This window comes from Pan troglodytes, chromosome 1 (assembly GCF_028858775.2).
Source record: "Pan troglodytes isolate AG18354 chromosome 1, NHGRI_mPanTro3-v2.0_pri, whole genome shotgun sequence".
NCBI classification, from domain to species: domain Eukaryota; kingdom Metazoa; phylum Chordata; class Mammalia; order Primates; family Hominidae; genus Pan; species Pan troglodytes.
The window spans coordinates 26,509,315-26,527,810 of NC_072398.2; the positions used below are offsets into that span (position 1 = coordinate 26,509,315).

The window sequence follows — 18,496 nt, forward strand, 5'->3', positions numbered from 1 at the left end:
TTGCTTGTGGTTTTGGTATCACATCTAAGAAGCTGTTGCCTACTGCAAGGTCACAAAGATTTTCACTTCTTCTGAGAGTTTTAAAGTTTTAGCTCTTACATTTTGGCCTTTGAGTTAATTTTTATGAAGTAGGTAGGGGCCCAACTTTATTATTTTGTATGTGGATATCCAGTTGTAGCATTTATTGAAAAGTCTATTATTTTCCCACTGAATTGTCTTGGCACCCTTACTGAAAATTAGTTAGCAGCCGGGAGCAGTGGCCATGCCTGTAATCCTAGCACTTTGGGAGGCCAAGACAGGTAGATCGCATGAGCCCTCAGGAGTTCGAAACCAACCCGGGCAACATGGTGAAACTGCATCTCTACAAAAAATACAAAAATTAGCTGAGTGTGGTAGCGTGTGCCTGTAGTCCTGGCTACTTGAGTGGCTGAGGTGAGAGGTTCACTTGAGCCCAGGAGGTAGAGTGAGGCTTCAGTAAGCTGAAATCATGCCACTGCAGTCCAGCCTGGGAGACAAAGTAAGGCCCTGTCTTACACACACACAACAGAAAATTAGTTACCTATAAATGTAGAGGTTTACTTCTGGACTCTAAATCTTCCATTGATCTACATATGTCTCTCTTTCTGCCCATATCACACAGTCTTGATTACTACAGCTTTGTAGTACTTTTTTTTTTTTTTTTTTTTTTTTTTTGAGACTGAGTCTTGCTGTGTTGTGTTGCCCATGCTGGAGTATAGTGGCAGGATCTCAGCTCACTGCAATCTGTGTCTTCCAGGTTCAAGCAATTCCTGTGCCTCAGCCTCCTGAGTAGCTGGGACTACAGGCGTGTGCCACCACGCCCAGCTAATTTTTTTGTACTTTTAGTAGAGACGGGGTTTCACCTTGTTGGTCAGGCTGGTCTCGAACTCCTGACCTCAGGTGATCCACCCACATCGGCCTCCCAAAGTGCTGGGATTATAGGCGTGAGCCACCATGCCTGGCTGTAGTCATAGAGTACATTATCCAACTTTGTCCTTTTTAAAGATTCTTTGTTCTTCTTTGGTCCCTTGCATTTTTGTATGAATCATAGAATCAGCCTGTCAACTTATGCAAAAAGGCCGAGTTTTTGATAGGAATTACATGTATCTGTAGATCAATTTGACAATAGTAAGTCTTTCAACTGAACACAGAGTGTCTTTTCATTCATTTAGGTCTTAAAAAATTTTTTTTCAACAGTATCACTTTTCAGAGTAAAATTTTGCATCTCTTTTGTAAAATTTATACCCATTTTGTTACTTTTGATGCTTTTGCAAATGGCATTGTTTTCCTAATTTTATCTTCTGCTTGTTCATTGCAAGTGTATAGACATACAGTTGATTATTGCGTATTGATCTTGTACTCTGCAACCTTTGTGAACTCATTTATTAGTTCAGTAAATTTTTAGTGGGTTCTTAGGATTTTTCTGTGTACAAGACCATGTCATCTGCAAATAGAGATAGTTTTACTTCTTCCTTTCCAATCTTGGATATCTTTTTGTTATGTTCTTGCTTAATTGTCCTGGCTGGAACCACCAATATAATGAACAAAAGTAGTGAGAAAAGACGTTTTTGTCTTATTACTGATTTTAGGGGGAAAGCATGCAGTCTTTTATCATTCAGTTCAATGTTAGCTATGAGTTTTTCATAGATGCCCTTTATCAGATTGAGGAAGTTCCTTCTGTTCCTACATTGTTGAGTCTTTTTATCATGAAGGGTTATTGTGTTTTTTCAGATGCTTTTTCTGTGTCTATTGTGATGATCATGAGGTTTTGGTCCTGTATTCTTTTGATTTGGTTTAGATCAATAGATCTCTATTTTATTATTTGCATTAATTGATTTTCAGATGTTAAGCCAACCTTGCATTCCTAGTATAGATCCGACTTGGACATGATGTATAATGCTTTTTATATGTTGCTGGACTCAGTTTGCTAGTATTTTTGTTAAAGATTTTTGCAGCTATATTCTTAAGAGATACTGATCTGTAGTTTTATTGTGTTGTCTTTGGTTTTGGTATCATGGTAATACTGGCTTAGAATAAGTTAGGAAGTATTCTTTTCTGTCCTTTTTTGGGAGAATTTGTGAAGAATTAGTATTTTCCTTTAAATATTTGTTGGAATTTACTGTTGTAGCTATCAGCAACTGAGTTTTTCTCGCAGATAGTTTTTTAAATTACTAATTTAACAGAGGTCCTCAATGTTTAATGAATGTTAAAAGATCTTGTATCTTTGGGCAGATAAGGATGATTATGCTTACAATGCAGTAGCCCAGGATGTGTTCAACCACAGCTGGAAGACATCTGCAAATATTTCTGCATTGATTAAAATTCCTGGAGTTTGGGACCCTTTTGTGAAGAGTTATGTAGAAGTAAGTAGAATTTTCATTAAATTTATTGGTTTTATTTCGTCAAAAGCCTATACAAAGACTGCATGCCTAATCTTTATTGATCAGAAAGAAACTAATGGAAAAAATTATTTAAAAGAAAGCAAAAATACGGTGTCTCTTTTTTGGTCTGAATTTGTTTATTTTCACCACTGTATAACCCGTCGTGGCCAAGTATCTATAAAATAAATAGCAGTATAGTTGTAAATGTTAATTCAATCTTATTCTTGTTGAGCTTAAAAGAAATGCAGTAAGATACCTTATGATTTGGTGGGATATAGAAGGAAAGAGGACAAAAATCTGAAAAAATGGGTCATACTATATGAGGTGAAGAATGATGGCTTTTTGGAAGTTCATAAGAATGTCCTGTCATCCCAGAGTCATTGTAAAAGGACTGAGGGCCTTGGTGCTAGGCACTAGGAATAAATCTTCAAAATAATTTGCTTTGTGAAAGTTAATGAGTGGCAAGTTGATAATTGTGTTGTCAGAAGATAATCTCCAAAATCATAATCTGGAGATTCCTGTGTAAGGACGGGAACAGGATGAAAGGAATTACAATTCTCATGCACTCCTTTTGTGGCTGCAGTGATGTAGGGCACTGAGGTTAGCTGCATCACATTTTCAAGCATTAGTGTTCCCTGCTTTGAGGACTCTTATTTTTTATAGGAAGAGAATTTATGTTGAGGTTGCTGCATTGTTTATTAGTAGTAACAAAATACAGGGAAAAAATGGGAACCCTGTCAGTTTTGTGATTTTTAAAAAATACCCATCAGTAAACTTATGCTGTGTATTATTTTTCGTATAGCTGTCTTACAGAATTCAGCTAAGATATTATGATTTATTTTATATAGATGCTGGAATTCTATGGGGATCGAGATGGAGCCCAAGAGGTACTCACCAATTATGCATATGATGAAAAGTTTCCATCAAATCCAAATGCCCATATCTACTTATACAACTTCCTAAAGAGACAGAAGGCACCAAGATCAAAATTGATAAGTGTGCTTAAGGTATAGAATTTTTATCTCGATGTTTGACCAGGGTTGGGAATCTACATTAAAACATTCTTAGGCCATTGCTTTCTAACTTTTATAGCATCTACAGAAAATTTCAATAATGTACAGTACACTGAGATAAACAGAGAAAGTTGGCTCCAGCTGCCATCTCCATGTATGTATCATCCACACTATCCCCTGCTGCCCAGATGAGACTGAGGAGAGAGGATCAGAAGTCTTGTGCAACCCTGGTTGGAATACTCTGCACTGATATTTTTTGAAAATCAACTTTATTGAAATTTAGTTTTCAGAGAGTAAACACACTTATTTTAAGTATATGCTTGGATGCATTACATTCACGAACCACCATGGTAATCATGATATAGAACATTTCTGTCGCCCCCAGAATGCCTTTCATTTCCCTTTGCAGCCGGTCTGTCCCCACAACCATGGCCCCAGATAATCACTGATCTGCTTATTGTCACTATAAATTTTTATCTCTTCTAGAATTTCATGTAAATGGACTCTTATGTAGTCATTTTAATCTGGCTTCTCTTGCTCAGCATAACATATTTGAGATTCATCCATGTTATTGTGTATATTAGTAATTTCCTTAATACTGCTGAATAGTATTTCATTTTTATACATTCACTTCTTGATGGACATTTGGGTAATTTTTACTTTTTGGCTATTGTGAATGATGCTGCTGAGAACATTCATGTACAAGATTCTGTATACACATATATTTTCATGTTTCTTGGGTAGCTACCTGAGAGAGGAGTTGCTGCCTAAGAGTAGTAAGGAAAGTATATGCTTAACTTCCTAAGAAACTGCCCAGCTGTTTTTTGAAGTGACTGTACCATTGACATTCACACAGCAATATGGAAATTCAGTTTCTCCACATCTGTGCCAACACTTGGTATTGGAGGTCTTTTGAATAATAGCCTCTTGTGGGTGTCCCATGTGGCATTAAATTGTATTTCCCTAATGACTAGTGATGTTGAGCATCTTTTAGTATGTCTATTGGCCATTCCTGTATCTTCTTTTGTCATGTGTCCAACTACTTAGTCTATTTTTGGGGGGATCAATTGTCTTCTTACTGATTTGGAAATTTTTATATAATCTGGATATAAGTCCTTTGTGAAGAATATTAATTATGAATATTTTCTCTCTGACTGTGCCTTGCCTTTTGGTTTCCTTAATAGTATCTTTCAAAGAGTAGAAACTTCTAGTTTTGATGTTCAGTTTGTACATTTTTTTTTCTTTTATGGTTAGTGCTTTTTGTCTAAGAAATATTTGCCTATCTCAAGATAATGAAGAGTTCTTTTTTTTTTTTTCTAGATGTGTTATATAGTTTTATGTTTAGGTCATGGTAGATTTTTAGCTATTTTTTTGTGGGTAGTGTGTGGCAAAGGTCAAGGTTCATTTTTTCCCATGTGGTTGTTCCAGCATTATATTGAAGACTCTCCTTTCTCCGTTTAGTACATTTGGAACTTTGTTGAAAACCAGTAGGCTGTATATGAAGTCTGTTGTGTTCTAGTGATGTATATTTCCACCTCGATAGATGAAAATTCAGTTTCTCCACATCCTTGCCAATACTTCATATTGTAGGTCTTCTAAATGTGAGTTATTGCCATTCTAGTGGGTGTGTAGTAATATCTCATGTGGCCTTAATATGATTACTGTAGCTTTGTAGCAAGTCTTGGAATCATATCATGAAAGTCATACAAATTTGTTCTTTTTCAAAATTGCTTTTGGCTTTTCTAGGTTCTTTAACTTTCCATGTATATTGTATAATCAAGTTACCTGTTGCTACAAAAAGGTCTTGCTGAGATTTTGAATCTATAGATCAGTTTGAGAGAATTGACATCTCAACTGTATTGAGGTTTCCAAAGTGTAAACATGGCATCTCTCTCCATTTATTTAGGTTTTTAATTTCTCTCTGAACTGTTTTGTAGTTTTTAGTGTATGTATTTTGTTAAATTTGTCCCTAAGTGTTTCATGGGGTTGTTGTATATAATATTGCTTAACATTTTAAATTGTGGGAAAATATATACAAAAATAAATGTTACCATTTTGATCATTTTTAAAGCATATAATTTAGTGGCATTAAGTACATTCATTCACAGTTTTGTGCAACCACCATCACTGTCTATTTCCAGAATGTTTTCGTTATCCGAAGTAGAAACTATTCATTAAACAATAACTCCTCATTGCCTGCTCCTCCCAGCCCCTGAAAACCTCTGTGCTAATTTCCATCTTCGTGAATTTGATTATTCTAGGTACCTCATATAAGTGGAATCATATAACATTTGTCCTTTTGTGTCTTGCTAATTTCACTTAGCATAATGTTTTCAAGGTTCATCCATGTTGTAGCATATATCAGAACGGCCATTTTTATTTAAGGCTGAATAATATTCCATTTTATGTACCTACAACATTTTGCTTATCCATTTCTTGGTAGACATTTGGGTTGTGTTTGTTGTTTGGCTATTATAAGTAATGCTGCTCTAAAGATTAGTGTACAGGTATTTGTTGGAGTTCTCTGCTTTCACTTCTTTTGGGTGTATACTCAGGAGTGAAATTGCTGGATTATATGGTAATTCTTTTAACTTTTTGAGGAATTGTCAAACTGTTTTCTACAGCAACTACACTATTTTACATTCCTACCAACAATTCCACATCCTGGCTAACAGCTTCTATTCTCCATCCCCTTTTTTGATCATTGATATCCTAGTGCAGGGATCCCCAACCCCTGGGTCATGGACTGGTATCTGTTTGTGACCTGTTAGGAACCAGGCCACACAGCAGAAGGTGAGCATCAGGCAAGTGAGCATTACCTGAGGTCTGCCTCCTGTCAGATCAGCGGTGGCATTAGATTCTCATAGGAGCCCGGACCGTATTGTGAACTGCACATGGGAGGGATCTAGGTTGTGTGCTCCTTATGAGAATTTAATGCCTAATGATCTGTAACTGTCTCCCATCACCCCCAGATGGGATCATCCAGTTGCAGGAAAACAAGGGCTCTCACTGATTCTACATTATGGTGAGTTGTATAATTATTTCATTATATATTATAATGTAATAATATAAAGCGCACAATAAATGTAAAGTGCATAAATAATGCAATCCCGAAACCATCCTCGACCCTCACACTGGTCTGTGGAAAAATTGTCTTCCATGAAACCAGGACCTGGTGCCAAAAAAGTTGGGGACCGCTATCCTAGTGGGTGTGAAGTGGTATCTGTGTCTCAGTGTGGTTTTGGTTTGCATTTCCCTAATGTCTAGTGATGTGTATCTTTTCATGTGCTTATTGGCCATTTGTTTATCATCTTTGGCAAATGTCTATCAAGTCCTCTGCCCTTTTATGAATTGGGTTGTTTGGTTTTTGTTGTTAAATTACAGGAATTCTTTGTATATTTTGTGTTCAGTTTTTAATCATGGCATTTTAGAGGTGAAAGACAAAGGTCCTTTCAACCTAAAGAAATGATAGAGAAAAGTTCTTATCTCTGTTTTCTTTTAAAAGGCCAATTATCTTTATACTTTTGTGATCAAAATTGGCATTATCAAACCTTCAGATGTGGAAACTAAGTTTTATAAATTTTTCAACAGGCTTTGTTTTACTAAACAATCCTTTGCTGTTGTTGTTGTTTGAAACAGGGTCTCACTCTGTTGCCCAAGCTGGAGTGCAGTGGCATGATCACGTGAGGCTCCCTGTAGCCTCCACCTCCCTGGCTTAGGTGATCCTGCCACCTCAGCCTCCCGAGTAGCTGGGACTACAGGCACACGCCACCATGCCTGGCTAATTTTTTGTATTTTTGGAGAGACAGGGTTTTGCTATGTTGCCCAGGCTAGACTAAACAATACCTTTAAAGTTGCTATTTTTATTTTACTCTCTTAAGACAGCTTTTGGCTCATTTATATTACAAAATATTAAGGATTGTGTTTAAAACAAAAGCAAGACTGTGCTTTCAGGTTATCAATCACTAATGGTGTTTTTGAAAAGATTTTTTAAAATGCTACAGAAAATAACTGTTGAATACTTATCTCATATTTATATTCAAGACAAGATGGATTTAGAGAAATTCTGTTTTTCCTTTTGAAAAATAGGGTATTTGGAATTAAGATCTCAATACATGGGTTTAATAGCAGATTGAACATAGCAAAAGAGAGGATTAATGAACTGCATAGAAAATATCAGGCTAAACCATGGAGAACAAAAAGGATGAAAGGTGCAGAAACGAGCATACAAGTGAATTGGTGAAAAGATCTGACATACCTGTCATTGGAGTCCTAGGTGGAGGACCTCTGAATAGAACAGGGCAAAAGCAAGCAAACTAATTTTTTAAAAACCCTGGCATTTGAAGGGCTCATGACTAAGACTTTTTCAAAACAAATGGAGGATTTCTAGTGTTCTGGTGATGTGCTATTATTTGATCTGGGTGCTGGTTACCTGAGTGTTTAACTTTGTGAAAACTGACTGGTGTCATGATTTGTATGCACTTCTACTACATGTTATATTTCAATAGAAAAATCTAAGTGAATTGAGCCATATACAGAATTCTATAAAATCATGAGACAAATGTGACTTTCATAGGAACTGAATTTCAATAATATTCTCTGATATTGGTGTATTGATCTTGATTGATCTTTTTAAAAATGATTAAGATAAATTAACAAAATTTACTTTTAATTTTGTTGGAAATTATTTCAATGTAAGGTCAAAGTACTTTAGTAAGCAGAATGAATTCACTTCTAGTATTAAATGTATTAAAATGAAAAATACAGCTTTACTTTAAATTCCATTTTTTGAATATTCATAAAAATAGTCCTTCCTATTTTTTAAAAGAAAAATCTTTAATTTTTTCATTGTGTGAAAGGTTGTTAAAATATTTACTCATATAACCTTAGTAAACTGTTCCTGAGCACAATCTGTGAAATTAACTCCCAGCCTTTTTAGCTTTTTTGCTTTATATAAATATTCTGTGATCTCTTCTGTTTAGTAAATAAGTATATTTTCTGTGTGATAATTGATTTTTTTCTTTTTTTCTTCAGTCCTGGCTTCTGAAAGAAATCGTTTTTAGTTGTTGAGCGTGGTAAACAGTATAGATATGTATAAGGAGCAAATAAAAAGTCCCTGCCTATTTTCCTCACTTCTCCTGACTATTTTGTTATCAGGGCCTTTTTTTTTTTTTTTTTTTTAAGACAGCTTTACAGAGAATGCTTTTCTATACTTAGATTGAAACTAGATAAAGAGCCAGGGTATTTTTAAAATACTTAATAAATTTAAAGAGAGCATATTAGACAGTAAGAACTTTATTTTGAAAGTAAGCTGAAAGTTGAGAAATGCTTTTACAAGTATGTAAAGATTACAAGACTGTTCTTTCTTTCAGATTTTGTATCAGATTGTACCATCTCATAAATTGATGTTGGAATTCCATACATTACTTAGAAAATCAGGTAATAAATAAATGTTGTTTTATACCTTGTGTAGACAAGCTATAGACTAGGGACCAGCAAACTAGTTTAGCCCATCGGCTAAATCCACCCCTTTCCTGATTTTATAAATCAAGTTCTGTTGGAGTCCATCTGTTTATGTATTGTCTGCGGCTGCTTTTGCACTATAGTGACAGAGCTGTGTAGTTGTGACAGAGACTGTATGCCTTGCAAAGCTTAAAATATTTATTATCTGGGCCTTTACAGAAAAAGTTTGCCTACTCCTGTTACACAATGTGAAGGCAGTAGTTTGCAAAAGAGAAATGGCTCGATTTTATATAATTCACTCCATTTTAATCCCTGCTACATTTCAGCACACCATAGAAGAGAGCATGCTCCTTCATAGAAGAAAATCAGCTGGCTAAGCCCAAGCTGGTCCTAGGACTGCCTAGGTTCCTCTCTGAATATGAAAGAACATGTATAAAATGCCCAAACAGGGCAGGTACTTTAAATAATGTCCTCAGTAGAGGAGTGTAACCCATATTGAGATCAAATTCACCACCATTACCTCATTAGCAGGGATTTTTATTGAGTTTTTCAGATTCATTGCAGGAGTAAGAGCATAATGAATTTTTAAAAACTGTTAACCAGAAGGCTTATGATTCAGTATTTTATCAACAACATATATGTAAAGTATATATACAGTTGATAAAATGTATACATGTAAATTTTAGCTTTGTACACTTTAATACCTTATGTAAACTTGAACTGTTAAAACCATTGCAGAAAAAGAAGAACACCGTAAACTGGGGTTGGAGGTATTATTTGGAGTCTTAGATTTTGCCGGATGCACGAAGAATATAACTGCTTGGAAATACTTGGCAAAATATCTGAAAAATATCTTAATGGGGTAAGAAACATACAGTATTTATTACTAGGTCATCATAAGTAATATTTCCCAATATTTTAGCTAATATCAATTTTTAAAGATCTTTGCTTATGTTTTATAATTTCTTGAACTGTGTCTTCAGCTGTTTTCTGAGTACATTTTCTTCTGAAGCAAAGAAATACAGAGTCATAAGGAGAACATACAAAAATTCTATCAATTTTTTTATGCCATCAAAATAAATCCTGTACTTAGCACTACTGCTTGCTAAGGAATACGTGTGTGTTTTCCATTTGGAAATAAAGACTAGCAGGGATCACTCTTTGCTAAAGACTCTTTGTGATTTGTGCGTCATTAACTTGTAAGATCACATGGGAAGCAGCTTTCCTCCTACCTGTGTTTGATCATTTTCAGTGAGTATTTTTAGGACCTCACAAGATCATCATACACTATTCATTTAACAAATACTCATTAAATCCATTTTGACCTGGGTATCTAAAAGTGTACCTCTGATCATAATATTGTTAGTGTCACATTTTGAGTAAAAGAAAATGAATTTCCTGTTATTTTTACTTAGTGTGTGAGAAGAAGGGATATTACAAAGTTGTTTCATATATTTATTATATCCAATTTAGTTGTTAGGCAATTCAGTGTCAGTTGGAAATTGTTTCAGGCTTCAGATCTGACTTGTCCCGATGGGACAGTGCTGTTTATAAAATGGTTTTGGTGTCATATGTTGACGCACTCACTGTAAACCATTTTCTAAATCTGAAGCCCTGAATAAACTCCTACTAGATCATAAGGTCCTTGAAAGCAAAGAGGTTCATTTTTTCGAACCTCTATTTGTTCTACCATAGGGGGCACATGGGTGCCAATAAGCATTTGCTCAATTAAATTATAGAGATCTAATGTGCAACGTAGACTGTAGTTAATATTGTATTGCATATAGGAAATTTACTATGAGTAGAGTTCAGGTGCTCCCACCACACAAAAAAGTTAACTATATGTATATGAAACATGTTGTATACCTTAAATATATACAATAAAAAAATTATTCACAGACACACAGAATTGCCTGCACTTAACAGTTTAACATATGTCTTAATGTATTTGTATAATAATGGTATCTCCATTTGGATAGTAATTCATGGCAGCATATAATTTTAAGTAAGGTTTTACGTAAGTAATAGTAATAGATAGTATTTATTGGACATTTACTATGTACCAGACACTATGCAAAGAGCTTTATATGAGACCTGCTGTACCCTACTACTAGAATAGTTTAATCTTAATAACATTCCTATGAGATCAGTACCACTAATGTCCTCAAGGGCACTGAAGCTCAGAGAGGTTCAGCAACTTGCCCAGGATCACATACATAGTAAATGGAAGAGCTGATATTTGAATCCAGGATTCTGGCTTCGAGTCTGTTCTGTAACCACTGTGCTAAACTGTCTGTTTAGTGAAATGGAAAATGGGATATGGAGATGGAAGAGAACAAAAAAGGATTTGCTTTTCTACTGTTGCCAATCATGTGTTATGCCTTGGCCATATTGAGAATTTAGCTTGGAAGCATCTTCCTTGTCATCTTTCTGTAGACTCTAATTAAGTCTAAATTCTGATAATATAGATTTGTTTCCATCATTGACCCTCTCTTTTGACATTTTTCTTTTCCAGAAACCACCTTGCGTGGGTTCAAGAAGAGTGGAACTCCAGGAAAAACTGGTGGCCAGGCTTTCATTTCAGCTACTTTTGGGCAAAAAGTGACTGGAAGGAAGATACAGCTTTGGCCTGTGAGAAAGCTTTTGTGGCTGGTTTACTGTTAGGAAAAGGTACAGTTTTTATTTTCGTTTTATCTAGACACAGCTTTGGCTGATTTTGAAATTATGAAGTATGGCCTTCATTTAGAGCTTACCTAACATGGTACCTAAAAATATTAGGTGCTTAAGACATAACTGCTCAATGGAAGAGTGAATCCTGAGTTGGGACCATGTGCTTAGATTAGAAGCAGTGATTTCATATTGATTGGGAATGGTTTTCATCTCCTGACTTGAGTGTTGTTAGGGGGCCGTTAAGATACATGATACAGAGTTTTCACAATAATTGACCATTTGGCCTTGTTTTATAGAAAGTTTACTGAGATTTTCAAGTGTCAAAATATTCTTTATTGACCTCACTGTTCTTTAATAGCTTCATATTATACTAATATTTACTTACCTGTTTCTGTAAGCGTGAAACATTTCCTCCACTTAAGAGAAAGAATACCTCCTACTAGCATATGAAAAAAATTCTCTTCAAAGAAAAGGGATATTGATTTTTTCTTCAAAGAAAAGAAATATTTTGGGTGGTAAAATTCTTACCTGCTTTCTGCCACTGAAATTATTAAAAGGTGGCCAGTACCGAAATGAAACTACCACAGAGCATGTCCAGAAATGAAGAAAATAAATCTTACGGTGACCACTAGTAAGCAGTCCATTGCTAGGGAGCTTAAGGTGTCCTGAAGAGATTCTCCAATTCACTTTTGAATATGGTTTCTACTATTTTGGAATTAGTAGTCTCAGTGAATGTAATACAATGTTGATTAAGAAGAAAATAAAAATCAATACACTGATGACAAGGAACAGAAAGGTGATTTGGATTGTCATTTTTCTACTTTATGAGTAGAGCGGCATCTAGCACAATTATCAAGAGGTCTCTTTGAGCAGAGTAGGAAGATCTGGGTTAATTTTCCAATTCACTCCCTTGCTATGTAACTTAGGTCAAGCAATTAACTTTTAGGAGCCTTTTCTATGAAGTGGGCATTGTAACACCCATCTTATTGTTGTAAGTATCATGTGAACATCGCATCAAAGTGCTTTGTAATTTCTAAAGTGCTCTACAAATATCAGGCATCAGTTACTCCCGCAAGAGCCACATCTCCTCTCAGGCTGTTAGTGTGGGGTTGAGTCAGTCTATTCATTAGTTAAGCTGGGTTTTCTTCTTGCTCTAGTTGCCAACCTTACTTTATAGGATTCAAATTCTGGGTGTGGTCTGCCTTTGCTTTGTGCTTTGAGTGGGGTATGGTGGCTCTCTTTCTTTCCATGCCCTGCTAAAAGCAAGCCAGGCCCATTTCTCCTTGGAGGGGTCTTTCCTTGTTGGGATTGAAGCTACTTGGTTACCCTGTGACTTCAGCTCTCATGGACTTGAGAGTTAGTTTATTAAGCTTTTTCTCTATGTTAGGGTGGGAACGAAATTCTTTCCAGCTTTCTATATAGGTACAGGCAAAAATCTGTGTGCAAAGTATTTTGTTTTTTACTAAGGTAGTATGATATGTTTAGAAATACAAATTATTTTAGTAACACTACAGACACCACTGCTTCCCAGCTAGTAAAACGTTACTAGCTGGGTGCGGTGGCATGCAGTGTGCCTGTAATCCTAGCTACTTGGGAGGCTGAGGTGGGAGGATTACTTGAGCCCAGGAGTTTGAAACCAGTTTGTGTCCCATAGTGAGACCCCATCTCAGGAAAAACAACAAAACAAAAATGTTAGCAATTCTGGCATACTAGTTTCAGGAATAATAAAAATGGTTACTATAGGTACAGTATATGTCCTTGCATTTTCTCAGAGAAGATGGATGCATACAAGCTGAAACTGTAATGAAATTAATTTTTCATATGTGAATTATGGTCTTATTCATTTACCAACTCTAAAAAACCTCAATATCCAGTTTACATTTTTCTTACAGAAATATGATTCATTTGTCTGAAATATTTGACAAATGCTTGACAGTCCTTTGTGTGTTGTAAGACTTATGAACAGCAGGTGGAACTTCTAATGAGCATGAGGCACCTCTGTGAGAGCTACATGGTCTCCACCTTGCTGCTCTCTACATGGCTAGAATGAATAGATAATGTTTGACCGTTTCTAACCTATGATTTATTTATTCTAATCCTTCACATTCTAAGATTTTCTACAGAGAACTTTCTTACTGTTATGAATGTAACTTTGGCTGATTTACAAGCTAACATTGAGAAGGAAGCTATACGAATGTGCTTTTGGAGAAGGCTCATTTAATATGTGACTGTATATAATATGCCTGTCACCATCACTAGGGTGTAGGAGGAAGAGTAGAAAACAAGCTAAAGTCTATGCTTTAATTATGGTGGATTAGAAACATCTTTATATATAGGAAGAAATATGTTTCGTTGGGCACAGCTGAGAATATACTTATGCCATATTGGTAATACAAATAAATTTTGTATATAGGAACAAATATATTTCATTGGGCACAGCTGAGAATATGCTTAGGACATATTGATAATACAAATAAATCTATTTTCATAATCATTAGTGTGCTAAACTTAAAGCAGAATTTTAAAAATGTAGAAATATACTTGAAAAATGTGATGAGTATTAAAACTTTTTATTTTGCTTAACTTTTTAGGTTGTAGATATTTCCGGTATATTTTAAAGCAAGATCACCAAGTCTTAGGGAAGAAAATTAAGCGGATGAAGAGATCTGTGAAAAAATACAGTATTGTAAATCCAAGACTCTGATACTGAATTTTAGTTATTTCACAGTTGTAGCTACACAGTAAGTAGCTCGGTAGATAGTTATTGAATGTATTTATGTATTGCATTAAGAAGCTTATATTACTACAAAAAACTTATTTTTATATATTTTTATATTTTTGTATTATTTGTAGCTAGAGAAACAATATTACTGCCTTTGCTCTTTGTAACTATGTCTGTTTTCTTTTTTGTAATGTTAAATGTTACATTTGTTAAGGAATAATTCTTCAAATGACAAACTAATTACAGAATATAGCTCTACAGCAGTTATTGTTTGCAAATACTTTGCCTCTGGCTATTGTGTAATAAACTGTAACTTGTAGTGCTGTGAAATGTATTTATATTCTACTTTTATATTCTAATTAATCCATTTTAGGTATACCACCATGAAGAAATATATTGGTGATGAGTTCTATTGAGGAATTTTGAAAAGAGAGAAGGATTTAGAAAAAAGACTCTTTCTCGGCCGGGCGCAGTGGCTCACACTTCTAATCCCAGCACTTGGGAGGCCGAGGTGGGTGGATCATGAGGTCAGGAGTTCGAGACCAGCCTGGCCAACACAGTGAAACCCTGTCTCTACTAAAAATACAAAAAGTAGCTGGGCGCAGTGGCGGGCATTTGTAATCCCAGCTACTCGGGAGGCTGAAGCAGGAGAATTGCTTGAACCCGGGAGGTGGAGGTTGCAGTCAGCCGAGATTGCACCACCGTACTCCTGCCTGGGCGACAGAACTAGACTCTGTCTCAAAAAAAAAAAAAGACTCTTTCAGTATAAAGACATGACAGTTTGGGGCAAAATAACCTCCTGCTAGAGAGAGACCTTTGACTCTAGAGGACTAATTTGGGTCATAGCAGTAGAGTGGGCTGGCTGTTTTCAGCTGGCACTGGCCTAACTTTAAAGGGCTCGGCTTTTTTGGTGCCTGGCACAGCAGTCTAAGATCACAAGGTCAAGAGATTGAGACCATCCTGGCCAACATGGTGAAACCCTGTCTCTACTAAAAATACCAAAAAAAATTTAGCCGGGCTTGGTGGTGTGCGCTTGTAGTCCTAGCTATTTGGGAGGCTGAAGCAGGAGAATCGCTTGAAACTGGGAAGCGGAGGCTGCAGTGAGCTGAGATCGTGTCACTGCACTCCAGCCTGGTGACAGAGCGAGACTCTGTCTCGGAGAAAAAGAACTCACGCATCCCCTCTCTTTTTCTCTTGGAAACGAGGATGCAGCGGTATTTGGCTGGACACTGGAGGAAACTCACCAGTGGAATAGTGTCCCTGAGTCACACAGTAAACCCATGGGGAAAACCTGGCCAGAAGCCAACAGCAACTTTCCTGGAACATGAGCTGAGCTTTATAATATGTTGGAATAATTGGTAGAATAAGTGCTTCTTCAGAAATGTCTTGGCTTTTACATTTACTGCTGGAATAACTAGTAATTGAGTTCCATGGAGACTCACTAACTTCAGAGCAAGTCTAATATTTAGATGGCGAGACACACATTTCCCTTTGGCTTATATTCCTACTAATTCTAAACCATCTGCAAGAAGGTTAGGGGGCAAATTGTGCTTTGTCAATAGTTTATATTTCAATATTACTTAGTAAGAAAGGTCTATCAATAAAGAAGCACTTAGAAAGTACATGTAAAATGAGTAGGCGTTCCACAGAGCCAAAATAAACCAAGTTAAAGCTTCCTCATAAATAGGGAGTCCATAATTCGGTTGTGTAGGAGTTCTGTATAAGACCAATACTCTAGCAATGAAATTCCCAGACGATGTGGAAAAAATCTGAAAGCATAGGCCAAGATCTACTTCCTGAAACTTTTAGTCAAAAGCTATAAAATAGGACTATGATTTCTCTTGATCTCTAAGAAAATGGAGGTGAGAATAAAAGAAATGAGTAGTTTTGATTCTTGGTTTCCATACAAAGCTGTCTCAACATTTTTACATCAAATGTTCTTATCAAATGTTCAGTAAGAGTAGTGCAAGTCACCTGTGAAACTTTTTTTAGGTCCACTGATGTTTAAGCTGCTTCCATGAATAACAGTAATAGCTAAAATTGGGCTTTACCTTTCACTGTAAAACCACCACAGTCCTATGAATTATTCCTATTTTACCAATAAAGAAAATGAGGTCATTGGAGATGAAGTAACTTGCCAAGGTCACAGCTCATAGGTGTTGGCACCAGGATCCCAACCCAATCAATGTGGTTCCAAAGATCACACTCTCATGTAGTATCTGTATGGCCTCCCAGTGCAGTCAGTGTTGACTACATGCAGAGAGCTGAGCCAGGTGGTGGAGTGAGACAAAGCAGCAAAAAGAACCCAGGTCTGCTCATTTCTGCCTGCCAGCATCATTTCACAAAGCCCCTGACCCTGTGACGACATGCAACTCTCTGGAAAGATGCCTTGAAGACAAAACAGGGCACAGGGCACCCCCACATCGCTTGCCTGAGTCACTACATTCCTTAAATGACCCCAGTCCTTGCCTTTTCTTACACATGAGATGTCTGATGGGATTAGTGATTATGCTTCTGTAATCCATAACCAGATGTACTCTTACACCTAAACCTTGATGAGATTCTGCTTGAATGTAACTTTTGAGCAAGTTTGATGGGATTTTGCACTGTACTGAACCCTACCACCTGTATATAAGCAGTGAGCTGAAATACTGTGCTGGAACAGTCTGACAGGACTGCTTGCTTATATGGTTACTACTTATAACCATTCGTCACGACTATTTTAAGACACTTTAGCAATAACTAAAGATAATTTAAAGTCTTGTTTTCTCCTTGAAACCTCTGAATGTATATATTTAGGATGTACAGCCTGATGTTTTGATATACATTCTGAAATTATCACTATAATCAAGCTAATTAATATCTTCATTACCTCTACATAATTACCATTATGTATGTATTGTGTATGTATGTGTGATGAGAAGATATAAGATCTTTCTTAACAAATTACAAGTATGTAATACAGTACTGAACTGTCATCACCATGCTGGACATTGGATATCCAGAAATCGTTCATCTTGTATCACTGAAACTTTGTACCATTTGACCAATATCACTCCATTTCCCCCTTCCCTCAGCCCCTGGCAACCATCTTACCCTCTGCTTCTATGAATTGGACTCAGATTTCACATACAAGTGAGATGATCGTGCAGTATTTCTTTCTGTGTCTTGCCTATTTTAATTTTGCTCAGCATAATGTCCTCCATGTTCTGAATGGCAGGATTTCTTCCTTTTATAAGGCTGAGCAGTATGTAATTGTAATTTTATAAACCCTATCTTAATTCATCAAAGGACGTTGAGTAATGCTGCAATGAACATAGGAGTGCAGATATCTCTTTGCAATCTTGATTTCAATTCTTTTGGGTATATACCCAGATATTTCTATTTTCAATTTTTTGGGGGAACCTCCATATTGTTTTCCGTAATTTACATCCCCAACAGCAGCATACAAGTGCTTCCTCTTCTCTTCATCCTCCCTAGCACTTATCTTTGACCTTTGATACTATTCATTCTACCAGGTGTGAGGCTGTATCTCTTGGTTTGATTAGCATTTCCGTCATGACTGGAGATGTTGAGCACTTATTCATATACCTGTTAGCAATTTGAATTTCTTTTGAGACGTGTCTGTGTAGGTCCTTTGCCCATTTTTAAAGTGGAATTATATTTTTGTTATTGAGTTGTATGAGTTCTTTCTATATTTTGGATTATTAGCCCCTAGCTGATTAATTATATGGAATGTGAATTACATGTCTGTAAAGCTGTCAACACCCCATTCCCTTCCCACCTCCCCTCATAAAAAGAAATAAAAGAATGTTCTATGGAGTCAGAAAGGTCTGGGTTCAAATTCCAGCATGACTGAAGCCCCCCACCTAGCCTGGGCCTCACCTTTATTCTGTAAAATGGGATGGTCTGGAAAGGTTGATGTAAAGTGCTGAGCATGGGTCCTGGTAAATGTTTTTTCTCAATAAATAGAAACATTGTTTTATGTTAACATTTTTGAAAAAGGAAAAGCAACAAAAATTAAAAAAACAGGTGTGCCCTTTTGGACCCAGTTATTTACCTATATTTACAGCACAAGGGCTTTTTCTGCTGGATTGAATTAGAATCTTTGTGTTTTAAATATTCCAAAAGGAAACAAGCAAGACCTTTGATGGATGGTCTACAAATAATATGACTAACATCTGAATAAGTCAATCCAAGATTCATGCTTCTAAACCAATCTGCCACCA

The 18,496-nt window shown here is 36.2% G+C and overlaps 1 protein-coding gene across 8 annotated transcripts in view; it reads left to right on the plus strand.

The window, feature by feature from the left end:
- Window positions 1-18,097, plus strand: part of TAF1A (TATA-box binding protein associated factor, RNA polymerase I subunit A) — a 35,366-nt gene extending 17,269 nt beyond the window's left edge. For 4 of the 8 annotated variants that reach the window (XM_063809979.1, XM_009441525.5, XM_063809988.1 and 1 more), the window contains 6 exons: window positions 2,251-2,381; window positions 3,248-3,406; window positions 8,785-8,851; window positions 9,614-9,737; window positions 11,391-11,545; window positions 14,137-14,586. In XM_063809979.1, the coding sequence (XP_063666049.1) occupies window positions 2,251-2,381; window positions 3,248-3,406; window positions 8,785-8,851; window positions 9,614-9,737; window positions 11,391-11,545; window positions 14,137-14,249 (749 nt within the window). In that variant the 3' untranslated portion in view covers window positions 14,250-14,586. Of the gene's footprint in view, window positions 1-2,250; window positions 2,382-3,247; window positions 3,407-8,784; window positions 8,852-9,613; window positions 9,738-11,390; window positions 11,546-14,136; window positions 14,587-14,640 lie in introns of those variants that run through there. The other 4 variants (XM_003308755.6, XM_063809986.1, XM_063809992.1 and 1 more) reach the window with 2 other exon arrangements.
- The last annotated feature ends 399 nt before the right edge of the window (window positions 18,098-18,496 follow it).